Source organism: Cyprinodon variegatus, unplaced genomic scaffold (genome assembly GCF_000732505.1).
Source record: "Cyprinodon variegatus isolate N-32 unplaced genomic scaffold, C_variegatus-1.0 Scaffold178, whole genome shotgun sequence".
In the NCBI taxonomy this organism is placed as follows: Eukaryota; Metazoa; Chordata; class Actinopteri; order Cyprinodontiformes; family Cyprinodontidae; genus Cyprinodon; species Cyprinodon variegatus.
In genome coordinates this window covers 1,145,255-1,159,996 of record NW_015150631.1, presented here as the reverse complement: position 1 = coordinate 1,159,996, position 14,742 = coordinate 1,145,255, and the positions used below count along the sequence as shown (strand labels likewise).

The 14,742-nt window shown below is 36.9% G+C and overlaps 1 protein-coding gene across 1 annotated transcript in view; it reads right to left on the bottom strand.

Moving 5' to 3' along the window:
• Positions 1-953: 953 nt before the first annotated feature.
• LOC107087266 (transcription factor COE2-like) overlaps positions 954-14,742 on the bottom strand; it is a 38,190-nt gene continuing 24,401 nt past the window's right edge. The window contains exons 6-15 of the mRNA XM_015378746.1: positions 9,541-9,622; positions 6,522-6,663; positions 5,387-5,517; positions 5,059-5,185; positions 4,878-4,966; positions 4,729-4,794; positions 3,194-3,368; positions 2,931-3,113; positions 2,672-2,842; positions 954-2,505 (exon numbers count right to left, since the gene is read on the bottom strand). Of these exons, the coding sequence (XP_015234232.1) occupies positions 2,474-2,505; positions 2,672-2,842; positions 2,931-3,113; positions 3,194-3,368; positions 4,729-4,794; positions 4,878-4,966; positions 5,059-5,185; positions 5,387-5,517; positions 6,522-6,663; positions 9,541-9,622 (1,198 nt within the window). The 3' untranslated portion in view covers positions 954-2,473. The remainder of the gene's footprint in view (positions 2,506-2,671; positions 2,843-2,930; positions 3,114-3,193; positions 3,369-4,728; positions 4,795-4,877; positions 4,967-5,058; positions 5,186-5,386; positions 5,518-6,521; positions 6,664-9,540; positions 9,623-14,742) is intronic.

The window sequence follows — 14,742 nt, the reverse complement described above, 5'->3', positions numbered from 1 at the left end:
ATGATATAGAAAAAAATATGTAACCACTTCAATCACAGCTATGCTTTCTTTTTCTCATTTTATTTGAAGCACAAAATATAATTACACCTTAAAATTTACAAATCACATTTGTACCATTTCTTGTATCACTTCAAAAGAAAGATGGCTTAAAAACATAATTACAAATTGCTAACAATTTTCTTAAATAAATAAGATTAACTGAAATTTAAAAACCGAATTGCAAATGTCAGCTACTCTTTGCGTTCGTTTTGTGCACGTCCTGAGAATGCATTTTGTGTTGCAAAAACTAATGCTGTCCCTTTAAATGTATTCATATACCTTTTGATTTTATGTCACTGTTTAATGTTAAATCCACAAAATATGTATTTATTTTGGTAAAACCTATGTGAAAGACCAACACAAAGTGGTACAAAATTGTAAATTGAACAATACCTTTTAATAAATATGCATAAAAAAAGTTTTTTACATTGTAATGTAAGCTTTGATGAGGAACACCATGGAATAATAAATCCAATAGACAGGTCAGGGGTAAATATAAGAGAATTTATAAAACCAAGTTAGGTTCTAAAACTAGGCTTTACTGTTCACAATCCATCATCTAAAGGTGGGAAAACTATGGCTTAATTTCAGACCTACCAAAACATGACAAAGCCACTTTAATCCATGGCCTGTAAAAAGGAGAGCATTAATTAGAGAATACCTTCTTCATAGTGAAACATTGTGGTAGAAGCATAATGTAGGAGGATTTTTTATTTTTAGCAAGGACAAACCAACTGCGTAAAGTTGATGGGAAGATCAGTGAACATTAACAACTCTAGGGGAATCAGAGGTTGCAAAAAAAGGTAAAATGTCACCTTCCAGAAGGAAAGCAGTTATACTGACAGATATACAAGGAAATTAGTTTAAAGCTTAGTATGCTATAATGTCCCTGTCAGAGCCCAGGCTTGAACATATTTTAATATCAGTGACAAAAGTTGACAGTTGATGTTTAAAGGCCTTATATTAGCAAAAATCTGAAATAAAATAAACCCAAACCACTTGCAGCTTTAATTTCAGCAAAAAAAAATTTTTAAATCAGCATTGACTCATGGGGTTTGGTTAAAACGGACATCCCCCTTTGTATGTTTTATTTAAAAAAAAAAAAAGAAAAAAAGAAAAATAAACAGGGAGACATTTTCTGTCCCTTTTCTTTCTTTTCACAATTATACATACATTGCTTTGTGCTGGTCTATCACTTTGAAGTTGTGTTTCACAAATTAAGAAAACGTGGACATATTCAACAGGTATAAATACCTTTACAAGGAATTGTAGCTGCAATTACATAAGAACATTGATAAAAGACCACCTAATGCAACTCTGTATTGTTTGAACTGTTGTGCTTTTGCTTTCTATACTGCATAGTGACTAGACATTAAAAAATGAAAGTTCACAACTTTTTCAGGTTGAAAATGTACCAGAGCATTGGTGAAAAAAGCATGCATTTTAGGTGAAAATGAAAAGGATACAGCTAACTAATACTCCCCTTTACATTAGGACAATAACCTTTAACCGTGACCAAACACATTTAATTGCTTTTGCAAGAACCTGAAAAGTAGGAGTTTAATTTAAAAAAAAAAAAACTCCACTAAAAAAATCCATTTCAGAGAGTTATTTGTCAAAGTAATTGGCAATTGGAGAGCTTGCTTAATTTCATCAACCCTTGGAAGGAGAACCAGTTTATAAAAAAAACACGCTTATATTATTCCCTAAACTAACTTTAATAAGTTAAATTGCTTGTTCTTAAATAAATCAATATATGAATTCATTTTAGTAATAACCCATGAGACAAAATTTTATCTCATGAAAAAAAAAAAAAACTGCCACAACAAAATATAAAGGTTCTACTTTTCTGGAATGTAAGTTTTCTTTAAAAAGTCTACTACAAAACAACCTCTCGCTAGCCCATAGATGGTGTACACACATGCCATTTAGGGTGTTTAGACACTCACAAAATAGGCACCCTGTTTTTTTTAGAGCCGCAGCTTCGTTTCTGAACTGCCCGTCCTCAGTCGACGCTCAGTGATCCGACAGTGCGTCCTGTAGGTCTTTTGCAGGTGTTGCAAAGCTTGGATACTGCTGGATCAGAGTTAAGGGCAGATCCTTTCTGAAGCTTCATGGGATATTAAAAAGGAGTTTTCTTTCCTGTCAGATACACACGCTGCAGTAAACTGTTCAGTCTTGCTTTTTGTGGCTCAGGCTGTTGTGTTTTCTTGTGTATCTGGAGAAGATTGCTGGTCTTTGGATATTTTCATACCAAGCCCCGTTTCCTTTGCATGGTCACAAAAAGTTGGAGGTTTGGAAACAGCGGGTGGAATCAGAGAGGAAAAGTTACGTTCACTAGTGATCCGTTTTTTTTACTCTCCCTGCTCAGTGCCAAAAAGAAGGGGAGGTAAGTGAAGCAGTGGTCTGGGGCAGATTGGGGACAGGTGCTTTGCTACATCGGGGGGACAACCAGGCCCGTCATCGCTGGAGAGAAAAAAATATACAAAATCTATGATTCTAAATCAGTCAGGCGTTTCATCACTGTACATCATCCAAGCCGTGTTCAGTCATGGTTTTTGAGCTGGTTAGTATAGTTAGACTGCATTGGTGAGTTCAGACAGCGGGGTCAGATAGTGAGTTGGATGACTACCTCTGAAGCTGTTCCCCCCCGAGGCAGGGCAGGCGGGGGAAGGAGAACCTTGGGGTCTGAGGACGGGAGCAAAAGCACTCTTCTGTTTAGCAGCGGAAGGGAAAGAGGAGAAAGGCAAGAGAGATGACGAGGAGCTGGAGCTTCCTGGTATTGTGGGGCTTGCTGGCATTACTGTAGAACATAGAGAGGCAAACAGTGGTAAACCTGAAACCGTGTCAGACTCAGAATTATAAGATCCAGGGAGAGATTAAGGGCTTACTGTAGGGAGAGCTTGTGGGTGAGGCGCTGCTGAATCCAGGAGACCCAGGAACACCCAGACTTGTCATTGGAACTGTACCGTAGCCTCCAGTCATTCCCCCGCTGCCCCCATAGCTCGACTGTTGGGGAGTGGAGGCTGAGGGGTAACCTCTTGGGGACAAACTGCTGGAGTTACGGATATAACCTGGAGGAAACATTGCAGAGTAGGCTCAGTTCTAAGATTTATTTGCTGATAAAGACAGAAGGAAAGAACTGTCTGCTCACCTTGGCTGCTCTGTCCTGGATCTCCAATGCTGACCCCTAACTGGGATGGATAGGAGCCCAAGCCCATAACACTCCCGTGGACTGGTGAGCTGGGAAGTGCCTGCAGCTGACTGTGAGGACGAGGAACGCTGTAGAGTGCCTCAGCAATATCAGCTGCACGTTTCAGCAGCATATCCTATAGCAAGACAAACAAAGAAACAAACAACAGGTCATTTGTAGGACTAAAGCATGTCGATTGGCTGGTATGGTGTTTTTCTGCTAGCTTACAGAAATCTACTAATTAATCTCATGAAAGGAAAAGCTTCAAGCCGCACTTTATCAGCCCATCAGTGAATATATAGGCCGGATGACAATTTTCTGACTTTCGGTTCTTTCAGATGTTGCCTTTTCATATGTGGGTTAAATTAGATGCTATAAATCAAATTGGCTAACTATATGAAAAGAAGAAACTGCCAAAAATGGCTTTTATATTCAGACAATTTGTTTACACCATATGGTTATTAATCCTGTTTAATACAGTGTGATATTGACAGTGCTTTCTCAAAGGTATAAACAATAAAACCTTCCAAGGTAAAAGAAATCCCCTTTTGACTTATTTTACACTATTATAAGGTATTTATTCAGTAAATTTATGATATATTAAAATGAAATAGTTTTAATCTGTTTCATTTTCATTTAAACACAAACTAATGCACCAATTTCAAGGTAAATTAATATATCAGAACATATTTTGTTCAGAGCCCTCTAGGTGATATTTTGTCAGATAGCCTTTGAGTGCAAATGCAGCAGAAAGCCCTTGTCTCTACCAGCTTTACGTACACAAATGAAGATGATGATTTTTGCCTGATTTTTCTTGCTCTGCTAAAGTATTGTAAAATTATCTATTAACACTGATTTTCAACTTTTTTCACAGGTTCAATTTAGTATCTGTATGGACTTTGAGTGAGTCATTCTAAGACATAGATGGACTTCAATCATCCATTCAGTTGTCATTCTTGTTCTATGTTAAGGCTTACCAGTCTGTCAGAACCTGTACCTCCACTATAACTGTATGATCTGGTTGAAATGTAAAGTGCCTTGACATGGCTTGTGTTGTGAATTGGCGCTATATAAATAAACTGAATTGAATTGAACTATAGTATCATTTATTTTGCAGTTTTTAACAGATTTTCTACAAGGGCTGTTGTATGTTTATCTCCAGCCATTTTGTCATCATCTCTGACCAACTATTGTTGAACTAAAGCACAGTTTGACACTGTTTACTGTGGGACTCCTGACAGAAATTAGCTTGTTAGGGATCAGAAAAAGGGGTGCTTAAATCAACACCTCTCATATTTTGATTTTTAAAAATTGTGACAAGTCATTTTACAAAGGTGTAATAGTTTGTCTATTATATATCAAAGTTTACATAGGAAAATGTAGAAACACTAAAATGGTTTGAAAACATTTGCAAAACATTGTATAATAAAATGGCAGACTTTCAAATATTTCAGTGTTTTTGTATAATTAGTCCCCTATTTGCCCTTTATAAGTACCTGATTACTGTGTGGATTTCCATACAGAGCCTCAACAAGATCTGCTGCTCTTTTTAGGAGAATCTCCTACAAAGAAAATTATTGATTTACTTATTTCAAGACCAAAGAAATTATAATCATATTCCTTAAGTGGGTAAGAAGTGTCTCACCTTGGCTAGTTTCTCTGGGTCACCTGGATGCCGGGGAATTATCTTCTGAAGTCGCTGAAAACCGTAGTCTATAGTTGGCTCATTAAGGGCTAGAAAAAAAATCATTAGGTTCTCACACCTTAGAAACAATTATTTTAAGTCCTGTATCGAGCTTTAATATTGCAAAGGTTCCTCTTAATACCTGTGTAGATGAAGCGTCCAGGTGCTCCCTTGCAGAACTGCTTCGATTTATATGACAGAGTTACCTCCACAACCCCAGGGATGTGTCGAGGAGGCGTCTGTACACGGATCGCATGTGGAGTGATCAGCTGAGAAGAAAGCATAGAAACAATGTCACCAAAGATGCGTCCCTTTGTCGTGTAAATATTTGGGCTAACTCATTACTGTGAAAGGATTCAATTGTTAAGACTGCTCATAAATCACCCAAATAATGAGACAAGCCATATGCTGCACATTTCATTTCACAATATGTAGCATCATTAGTGGGATGTTTGGAAGACAACTTTTACCTCACTCCACACGAGCATGCTTCCAAACACCACCTGCAGTCCGTCGAAAAAGTTCTCCCCAATGACTATGACCATCGCCCCGCCGGTGGTCCAGCCTTCACTGGGGCTGATGGCTTTGATGCAGGGAGTAGCTAAAAGAGGAGAGAAAAGCTTTACTTACACAATATCAGATGGCTATCAATGAAAAATCAAAATACAAGGGGAAGTGGGTTAAAAATTTTCCTACGTACTCTTCAAGAGTATTAGCAATGGTATTATTGAAATATTATTTTACATGCAGTAATGTTTTATGCGCCAAAGCAAAAAAATTATTGTACTTTTTTTGTAATTTGTCTAAAAAAAGCAGAATTTATTAGGTATGATTATCTTCTGTAATTTTTGTCTCTTGGTACATTACATACATTCCCAATCAAAACACGGAGTTTTGTGGTTTTAATCTAATAAAATCCAAAAATGATTAAATGTACTAGTATTTTTCCAACAGACTGTCATGGAGTAAGTGTAATTAAACCCAATTACACACTCGAATAACAAGATTAGTGTTTGACAAAAAAAACGGCCAAAGGTCACTTAAATAGAAATGCATATATACATCCTATTTAAGGGGTTTACGAAAAAATTTATTATAACAGATATCTAAACAGTAGGAAAAACTATGACCCTCTACTTATGTAAAAGTTTATATTAACTAAATAAAATGTTACTTGGTAAGATACAAGGCTTGTTGTTATAAATGTATACTTTTTTGTTTGCTTCTCAATGTACTTACCTGAGTTTTTAAATACTTGCTGCACTATCTAAAAAAATGATTGAAGAGATGATGAAGAAATGGCTTTGATAACTATATATTTTTCCTCTTTTTCAGTAAGAACATATTAAAACTTTTTTATTTTTCCCGATTTTTCTTATTTTATGGGATGAACAAATAATCAGTTATGACTTTGTTTTCCCCCCAATAAATTGTGTAGCATGTCATTCAATCTCGATCATGATTTCAGATACAAAGAAGGTTTGTGGTGGTTGTGTGACAAAGCATAAAAAGGGTTACAAATACAACTATAAGACACTGCGATTACGTAAGGAGACATCACGGAAGCGGGAAGCTGAATCCCTTAAAGCTGCTTTATAGTTTTACCGTATTCCATGGTATTCTCCACAGACTCTCCCGGCTCCAATCGGCGAGCTCGCCGGCCATGTTTAGAGTTGTTGTGGACAAACATATTGTCAGACACGGCCAGGACGTGTCCGTCTACGCTCACTGTGCTGGACAAGACCACCTGAGTGAAATGACAAGGTGGCCAAGTGGAAGATGCATAAGCAAACATGGAGTATTTAGACAACAGACTAAGAGTCAAAATGTCAGGTTACAACTGTACAAAAAATAATAATAATTCCCCAAGCAACAATTTGTTTTTCAATACAGGTGAACTTCATATATCTTAATGATAATCTAGCATCCCTGGGATTTCCTTATTACATCTGCATTGGGCTGCTTCACACTCCTCCACCGGGTCACCATATGGACTCCTCTCCTCCTAGCCAAACGTTTTGATTCATACAGCACACAACAGTCTCCGTTGTCTCCTCTTAATCCCTCAATGACAACAAACATATGAACCAAATCTCCCGTTTCAGCTGGTTGTTAAAGTGGTGGATGATGTATGGCTATCATAATGTGATTTTCTGCCTATTGCACATCTCTGCTTACATCTGGATCCCATAGGTGAGACTTAATAAGAGAATAGAAACAAGTATTTGTCCCCCTTATCTACAGTATTTATTTAGTTTTTTTCAGCACACTGCACCGTGTATTTTGAAATAATATGTACCATAAACCAGCTTTTGCCTTTTAGAGACACACATGGTGAAAGGCTTGCACATAAAAGAAGATAACTAAAAAGAGGAGTAAAAAAACATATGTTCTATAGGTGGTGGAAGGACAAGAAAAATAACTGTAAATTATCGATCAAGCAGCGCACTTCTACCCAGCCCTGGTCACCTTTTAACCCAAAGACCTAAAGTTTCTGAGCGCCTCTGTGCTCATAACTTCTCAGCATGTGTCACACAACAGGAGTTAAAGCAAACATGATGGGAGACGAAGACTGGGAGGTGCGGGGGGCAGTCGGACAGAGGGGTGTGCCGGGCAAAGGAGAATGCCAGAGAGAGGCCGCTAGTGCTGAAAGACGGCAAAGGAAGTGAGCTCGGGGAGTCCCTTGTGACCACTTCCTGGGTCACGGAGCATGACCTTCCCCATCTGGAGCCAATCACTCAATTCTTGACAACTTCCTGAAACACCTCAACCTATTTCCTGCACCCAGGCACCCCCAAAGCCATGTCTCCCTCATATCTAAATCTTTGGTTTTTCTTTCCATCTCTCTAACTTATTGATTTCTACCTTTCACCTTTACCTCCTCAAGCAGGACTTCCTCTGGGAAACTACTTCATGGACTTACCATGTGACCAATGTAGCAATAACAGCTTCTTTTTATGACTTTAAATGACATCCAGCTGCCAAATGGTCTAACTGGATACTAAAACGTAAACCGGTGCTGTAGTTGATCAATAATTTAACTCTGGTACTTAGTGATGAAGAGAGCTTGGGAGAGGGGAAAAGGAAAGCAGCTCCAGGTTTTAAAAACCACCTGAACATCCAATGAACTGGATGGGAGATTTGTTTTTCATGTGAAAAGTACCTACTGTAGGTGGATGAGAAAGCAGCCAGTAAGCATAGTTTGGACAACATTAAATTACGGACAGCACATTAGAGTGATGTGATGTCATTAAGGGCCCCTTAGATTAACCAATTAACTTGGACATTGGAGATGGTGATTTCAGATATTTCATTCTAACTAAACACGTCTTCTTCCCAAACTTATGTATATTATTATGTACATACAATGATAATAAAAATGATCCTGCATGATGCCTTTTTTTGTCTCATCTTAGAGAGTTTAACATAGCTGCCACTGGCTTTCATATGAACATTTCCATAGAATAACAGTTTAGACCGCTGGAAAAAATATATATGTTTTGAAGCATAGATTTTGATCTAGTTAAACTAAGGGTACCTTTACACCAGGATGCCTAGTCTTTAAGTAGGTGGACAAAGCAAACCCACCTCACTTGATTGGTGTACCTTCATGTTTAAAGTACTGTCATAGCCTCAGGCCATTTGGGTGCTATCACAAGATTTGCGCTATCACATATTTTAGCGACAGGCAGCAAATACAGAAGTAATTCTAATTAGTAAGAGCTCTTTACCTAAAGCAGTTCACACATTATTGCTAGTGTGAAATTATTGCTGTATATGTACTGTGTGTGATACAGGCAAATGAACACACCTTTGTATGTTTTTAGTTTTATTATGAAGAGATTTTAGCTTTTTGCTAGATTGGTGTTATTCGCATATTTTTGCTCTTTTTGAAAAGATTTGACTCGCAACATCCATGTGGGTTTCCATCGCAAAAGGATGTACAGATTTAACCCAGCAATATGGATTTTCTTTCCTACCCCTGATAAAATTCTTACTGTTGACCTCATGAAAGGTGAAGTAACAGAAGCAAAGCTGCAACAATTGGATGATTTCAGACTCAGGCTATGGCCTAATGTTGGGATTAAATAGATGGTGAATGAAGATTCAAAAGTGAAATCATTACTTCTTCTCATTTGTTTACCTTGCCTCTTTAGTTCAGTGGGTATTATAAATGCATTTACCCAGTAGGAATAATTCACCCAACTTCACTTACAAGTGAACCGAGGCAAACATTTCTAAGAGTTTGAATGTAAGCTTTTACATCTGCCAGTTGAAGCAGACTATGAACTAAACAACAACACTGCAATCATTTACTTTGGTCAAAAAACTTCAAGTGTGAAAACATCTAATTGTCCCTTTTGTCTAAATCATAAAATGCAACTGTCCTACTTGAACGGAATGAGGAGGGAAAAGTTTTGGGGGATAAAAATCCTGGATAAAAAGTTGATTCAGGCGACAAGGTATATATTGAGATAGACATGATGAGAGGTTATAGTCTATCATAACACATCAGGTAAGGATGGGGTTTCTATCAGTGCGACAGTATTCTTCTATCTCTGGTATCACCAGTCTTTTTTATGTCCAAACACAAGGACTCATATACGTGCGCATTTTTATGTACCTGGAATCTTCTCATGTCCCTCGGGTTCCCTGCTGTCTTCAGACAATTCTGATTGCACTTCAGGAAAAACTTCAAGAAAAACCTGCAAAGGTAAACAAGAGGGCACACATTTTTTTAAGTTTTATATCAGCAAAATATAAACTCTGTGACAGTCTAGTGTATGTAATTATTTTCCACCTTTTAACACAATAAATGTCGAAGGACAGATTTTTTTTTTTCACAGCCAGATCCTCTGTGATTGTAAGTACGCACATGCGATTAAAGTTCTGACATAAATCCCAGCTGTTTAGTTTAGTTTTAAAGTCAATGTTTTTACATTTTAAATCAAGTAATGAGATCTGGAAGCACAAGCCGAGTGAAAAGTGCTGCTGTGTTTCAAAGTAAGCCAGAGACAGTGATCTATGCCAGCGGACTCAGGGGACTGGAGTATCCCACAATGCCATATTTGAACCCCACATGGGAGCGCAGAGGGAAACGAAGTAGAGACAGCCACAGAGAAAATTAAATGAGAAAGTGGCAGTGCGAATGTAGGGAAGAAGGCACACGCAGGTGCTCACATGGACATTTTTTTCCTTCTACTTTATGTGTCTCATTACATATGTAACTTGAATCCAATCCACTGCGGAACTGAAGAAAGGAAGAGGGGCACTGATAGCCCGAGCTACACCTAGAAAACCTAAAAGAAAGGTGGAATAAATAGGAGAGAGGTAGACTACTGAAAGAGACTCCAAATCCCAGGTGTACACGGTTCTGAAACACAGCCAGCTGCCATGGCAACGCTGCTCTGCCGCAATCCCAAAGTCCCCACGCTGAGAGGCAAAGATGGGAAAGAGGAGGGAGACACCGGAGCACATTCCATCACGTAAAAACGGCAAAGAGACAGAGCAGGAATATAGAAATAAATAGAAAAAGAGGATAAGCAGTTTTGGTAAGGGGGGATGAGGTTTAAGGACACCCCATCAGGTGTTTTGCATGGGCACAAATAAGGTTTGCATTAAAAAAACAAAACAATGGTTGCATGGTGATGTGACTGTATCATATATTCAGCATTTAAAATAAATTTTCACTACATTTAGCATAAAGGACTGAGGAACATTTGTTTCTGTTGATGATGTGCTTGTGTCTCCTACTAATACTTCCTAAGGAAGGAAGGAACCAAAGAAGGAACCAAGAAAGGAAAACCTTATTAGTTCTTGATAGTCCACCATCTAGGATTTTCACAGCTGCAACTCCTTTTCCATCCCTGTGTTCCAGTGAAATGTGCACATTTTAAAAATCCCTGTCTACTTTTGTTTGCTTATCTTGAAAAGCTGCATTATAGGCCAAGCAACTTTGTAATTTCATCAACTCTGAATGTTCTGCCACAAATGATATTTGCAGACAAACACAAAGAGCCTCTCCTACAGGGCTTTCTGTGCCAAGTGACCTCTGCACATTCTGCAGCCCAAAAAAGGCTGGGTTGCCCAGTGCATTGCGTAGTTAGAAAAGCTGCAGGACATTTCTGTTTTTTGGGGGGGGTTGTTAGCACAATATTAAATTGAAAAGCAATGAAATATGTTAGGAACTGAATTATCAACAATTCATTTAAAAACAGAATAAGCATGCAAACTACTCAGAACTATTAAGACAAGGGAGTTTATCAAAGCTGCTTATGTGGATTTTGAATTTAATAAACAGTAAGATGCAGAAGGATGCCTGTTATTTAATGACTTGGACGAGTAACAACAAGAAAACCTATCTATCTGAATTTTTTTTTACTGCCTATGTCAGAGAGAACAGTAACTAAATCTAGCAAAGCATAATATTTACTATACTTTAAAATAATAAGAAAAACAGTGAAGTAAAAGACGGACAACAATACAGAATAATCTTCTCTATGTTGTGTATGCAGGAATTATAAAACGTGACTAAGTTTACCCTCACTGACTCCAGCATCTTTTCAGTTGTAGACAGTGATGTTAGAATCTGCACTAATTTGACTAGATGGTGGTAATATAGTTGGATATTGCAAAAGTAGATCAAATATTTGAATTGATCAACAAAACACAACCTGAGTGAATTCTGTTATTTATACTGCTTTGCTAATGAAGGTTACCATTAAAATGCCATCACCAACACTTAAAAATGCAGGAAGATTCTGGTTTATATTATGTTCAAATAAAATCATTTATTATCATAGAGGCCCCCGATCTATTATTTTTCTGTGTTTTATCATTAATTGACAGCTGCTTATAATATTTCTATTCTTTTACAAGTTAAGTCTAGCTTTGATCTGTGTTTTATACTTTTATTTTTTACACTTCTAAAAGTAAACATTTTACTATGCATCACTGTATGTTGGCAGTTTTCAATATTAAACTGTATTTGAATAGTAGTTTAGATGATACCTTTACAAGTATCATATAATGAAAAAGAGAATATAGAGCTGCAGTGAATAAGGATTTTGTTTCTTATTATTTCCAACATAATCCTAAAGAAAAAAGAAAAGATGTTCCAAGCCAAAAATAGATTTACATATATATTAACTAACTTTTTATCAAATACTTCCATTTTAATTATTTCATATGGTAATAGTCCTCAGGTGTCCCTGTGTTTAAAAGTGTGTACATGATGTATAATGCTGGCAGCCATGCTTTTAGGGGGCTGCAGCAAAAACTGCCAGATCACTGATGCACTCTAACTCAAAATTCCCTGAAAAGTATCTTTCTTACAGAAGCCCTGAACGGCAATAGAGAAAAAAATCTGGAAAAGTTTGAAGTTTGAAAACCAGGCATCTCTGTATGGAGGATCAACTCTGCCATATTTAAAAATAACTACAGAAATAAATGAATGCTCAATAAATAAATAAGCATACAATTAATTGCCCCCCAAAATACAATAAACAAATAAATGTAGGTAGAAATGAAATTATACAGTGAGACATAAATGTATATATCTCTTTTGATTACCTTTTTAATTTATTCACCTTTGTAATAATTACCGTATGTATTTATTTTACATTATAATCTTCAACTTTATTTATTTATTACTTATTTTTTAAGTATTTATTTATGTGCGTGTGACAATATTTTTGTCTGTTTTATTCTTCCTTTGTATTTTTTTACCCTATTTATTTTTCAATGCTATTTCTGCCTCATTATGCAAATGAGAGGGGTGTGTCTTAGAGTCAACTCCATATCTATGACCATACAGTTGAAGAATACAGTCGTAAGTGACTATCTGTCTTATGAAGTCAGTGCCTCTAGTAGCAAAATAAATTATTACAAGATTTTGTTATGTTTTTTTTTATTTTTGCTTGCCTTTCAGGGCAGAAAATAATGCAAGAAAAAAATAACTTAAAACTTTTCTTTTGCAGATTTTTTTTTGCCTTTCACGGCTTCCGTACATCCTCTACTTATGCTGATGCAATTATTTTCACTATTCTGCATTGCATTTTACTCCAATAAAGTACTTGTTCCATCACTATCACTGTTTCAACTAAACAAACAATAACAGTGAGGAGAAAAATGCCCCAGAAGGAGGCCGTGGTTTGTTGGCCTGCATGGGTCGGTTTGAACCCACCCACATCGTGCTCTTAGCAAAACATAAGTCATCTTAATGTAGAGCGGCTGTGTGGAGAGGAAATTCATATTGGCCCCCACAGCCCTGGATCCTCCCACTGAATACTAATCTTTCCCTCATTCTCTCAGCTTTACTCATCATTTCTCCATCTCTTGCTCCAGTGTCCTCCCTTGTGAAAAGGACCTGGCTTGCAACTAGTTCTCGGTTCCAACTTGCCTCTAATATTACTAGAGCTGAGTTATGCTCTTGGAGGACAATCAATATTGATGTTGGCAGAGAGTGATTACAATTTATCTGTCAGAGCTCAGACCTTCCACCTCAGAGCTGCGGTAGACCTGAGTTTGTAGCGGAAATGTAACATGGCATATCTGTAATTTTCACACACCACAATGTAATATCACTTCTAATAGATGTCTGATGTTATGGAGACTGTGATAAAGGGGAAAATCTTTCAGAAAAGTTAGAAGATGTGTGCTTTAGATGAGCATTTTGTGCTCCCATTTCATTTAAACATATAGTATCACCTTTCAAAACTATTCCCTGAGCCTGAAATTTTCAATTTTTTTCATGTTTGAACCACAAAATAGGTTTTAATCCACATTTTATCAGATAGATGGAAACAATCTTATACAGTAGTTGAGTGGGAAAAAATATTTATTATATCTGAAAAGTGATATTCCGTTTGTATTCTCTTAAATCAGTACTTTATACTTTCTGTAATTCAATCTTTTAGGTTATATGTTTTTGCAGCTTAGAACTGTAAGATTGTATGGAGAGATTCAATGAGCATCAGTTTTCATGTGCTGCCATTTATTCCTACGCACTTTGGCTCTGGTCTTTGACTTGACCATTTTACATGTCGACATATTTTGATTCAAACCATTGGAGCTGTAAGTTTATAGTCATTGTCCTACAGGGAAGTGAACTCAAGTATTTGGTAACCTGTAGACATTTTTCAGGACTCACTTTATATAGTTTCATCTAGGGCTGAAATAATTAATTGGATTAATCGTGATTATTTGATTATTGAAATGATTGTCAACTTATTAAGTATTTGTTAAATGGAACATATAGACTGCAAAACAAGCTTTTAGCTAACAGAGCGACCCACCTAGTGCAGTAACTATACCAAAATTGTAAAAAAATATATATATATTTTAAATTTAAAATGAAAAAAAAATGTCATCTGTTACTCTGCTCTATCCAGAACTCTTAGTGGAAAACTTTCATTTCATAAAAAGTTTTCTTTAAGGAACCTTTGGCTATCCAATTATTAATCAATTAATGTAAAAAAAAATATTTGATATTAAGTATTTAATTGACTTGCAAAAAATCATAAGTTGCAGCCCTAGTTTCTTCTATCTCCCCAGTATCTCTGATAAGCTTTCCAGTCACTGTTAAAGAAATGCATCCCAACAGCATGATGCTGCCACCACCATTTTTCAACCCACAGAGGTTTTGCATGAGGATTGGATCCCTGCAGGTACCTCCAAAGTTCCTCTAGAGTACCTCTAGGTTTCTTTTCTGATTTCTGCTTTTATTGCCAGGGGGAGGGAGGGATGGATGGATGGATGGATGGATGGATGGATGGATGGATGGATGGATGGATGGATGGATGGATGGATGGATGGATGGATGGAT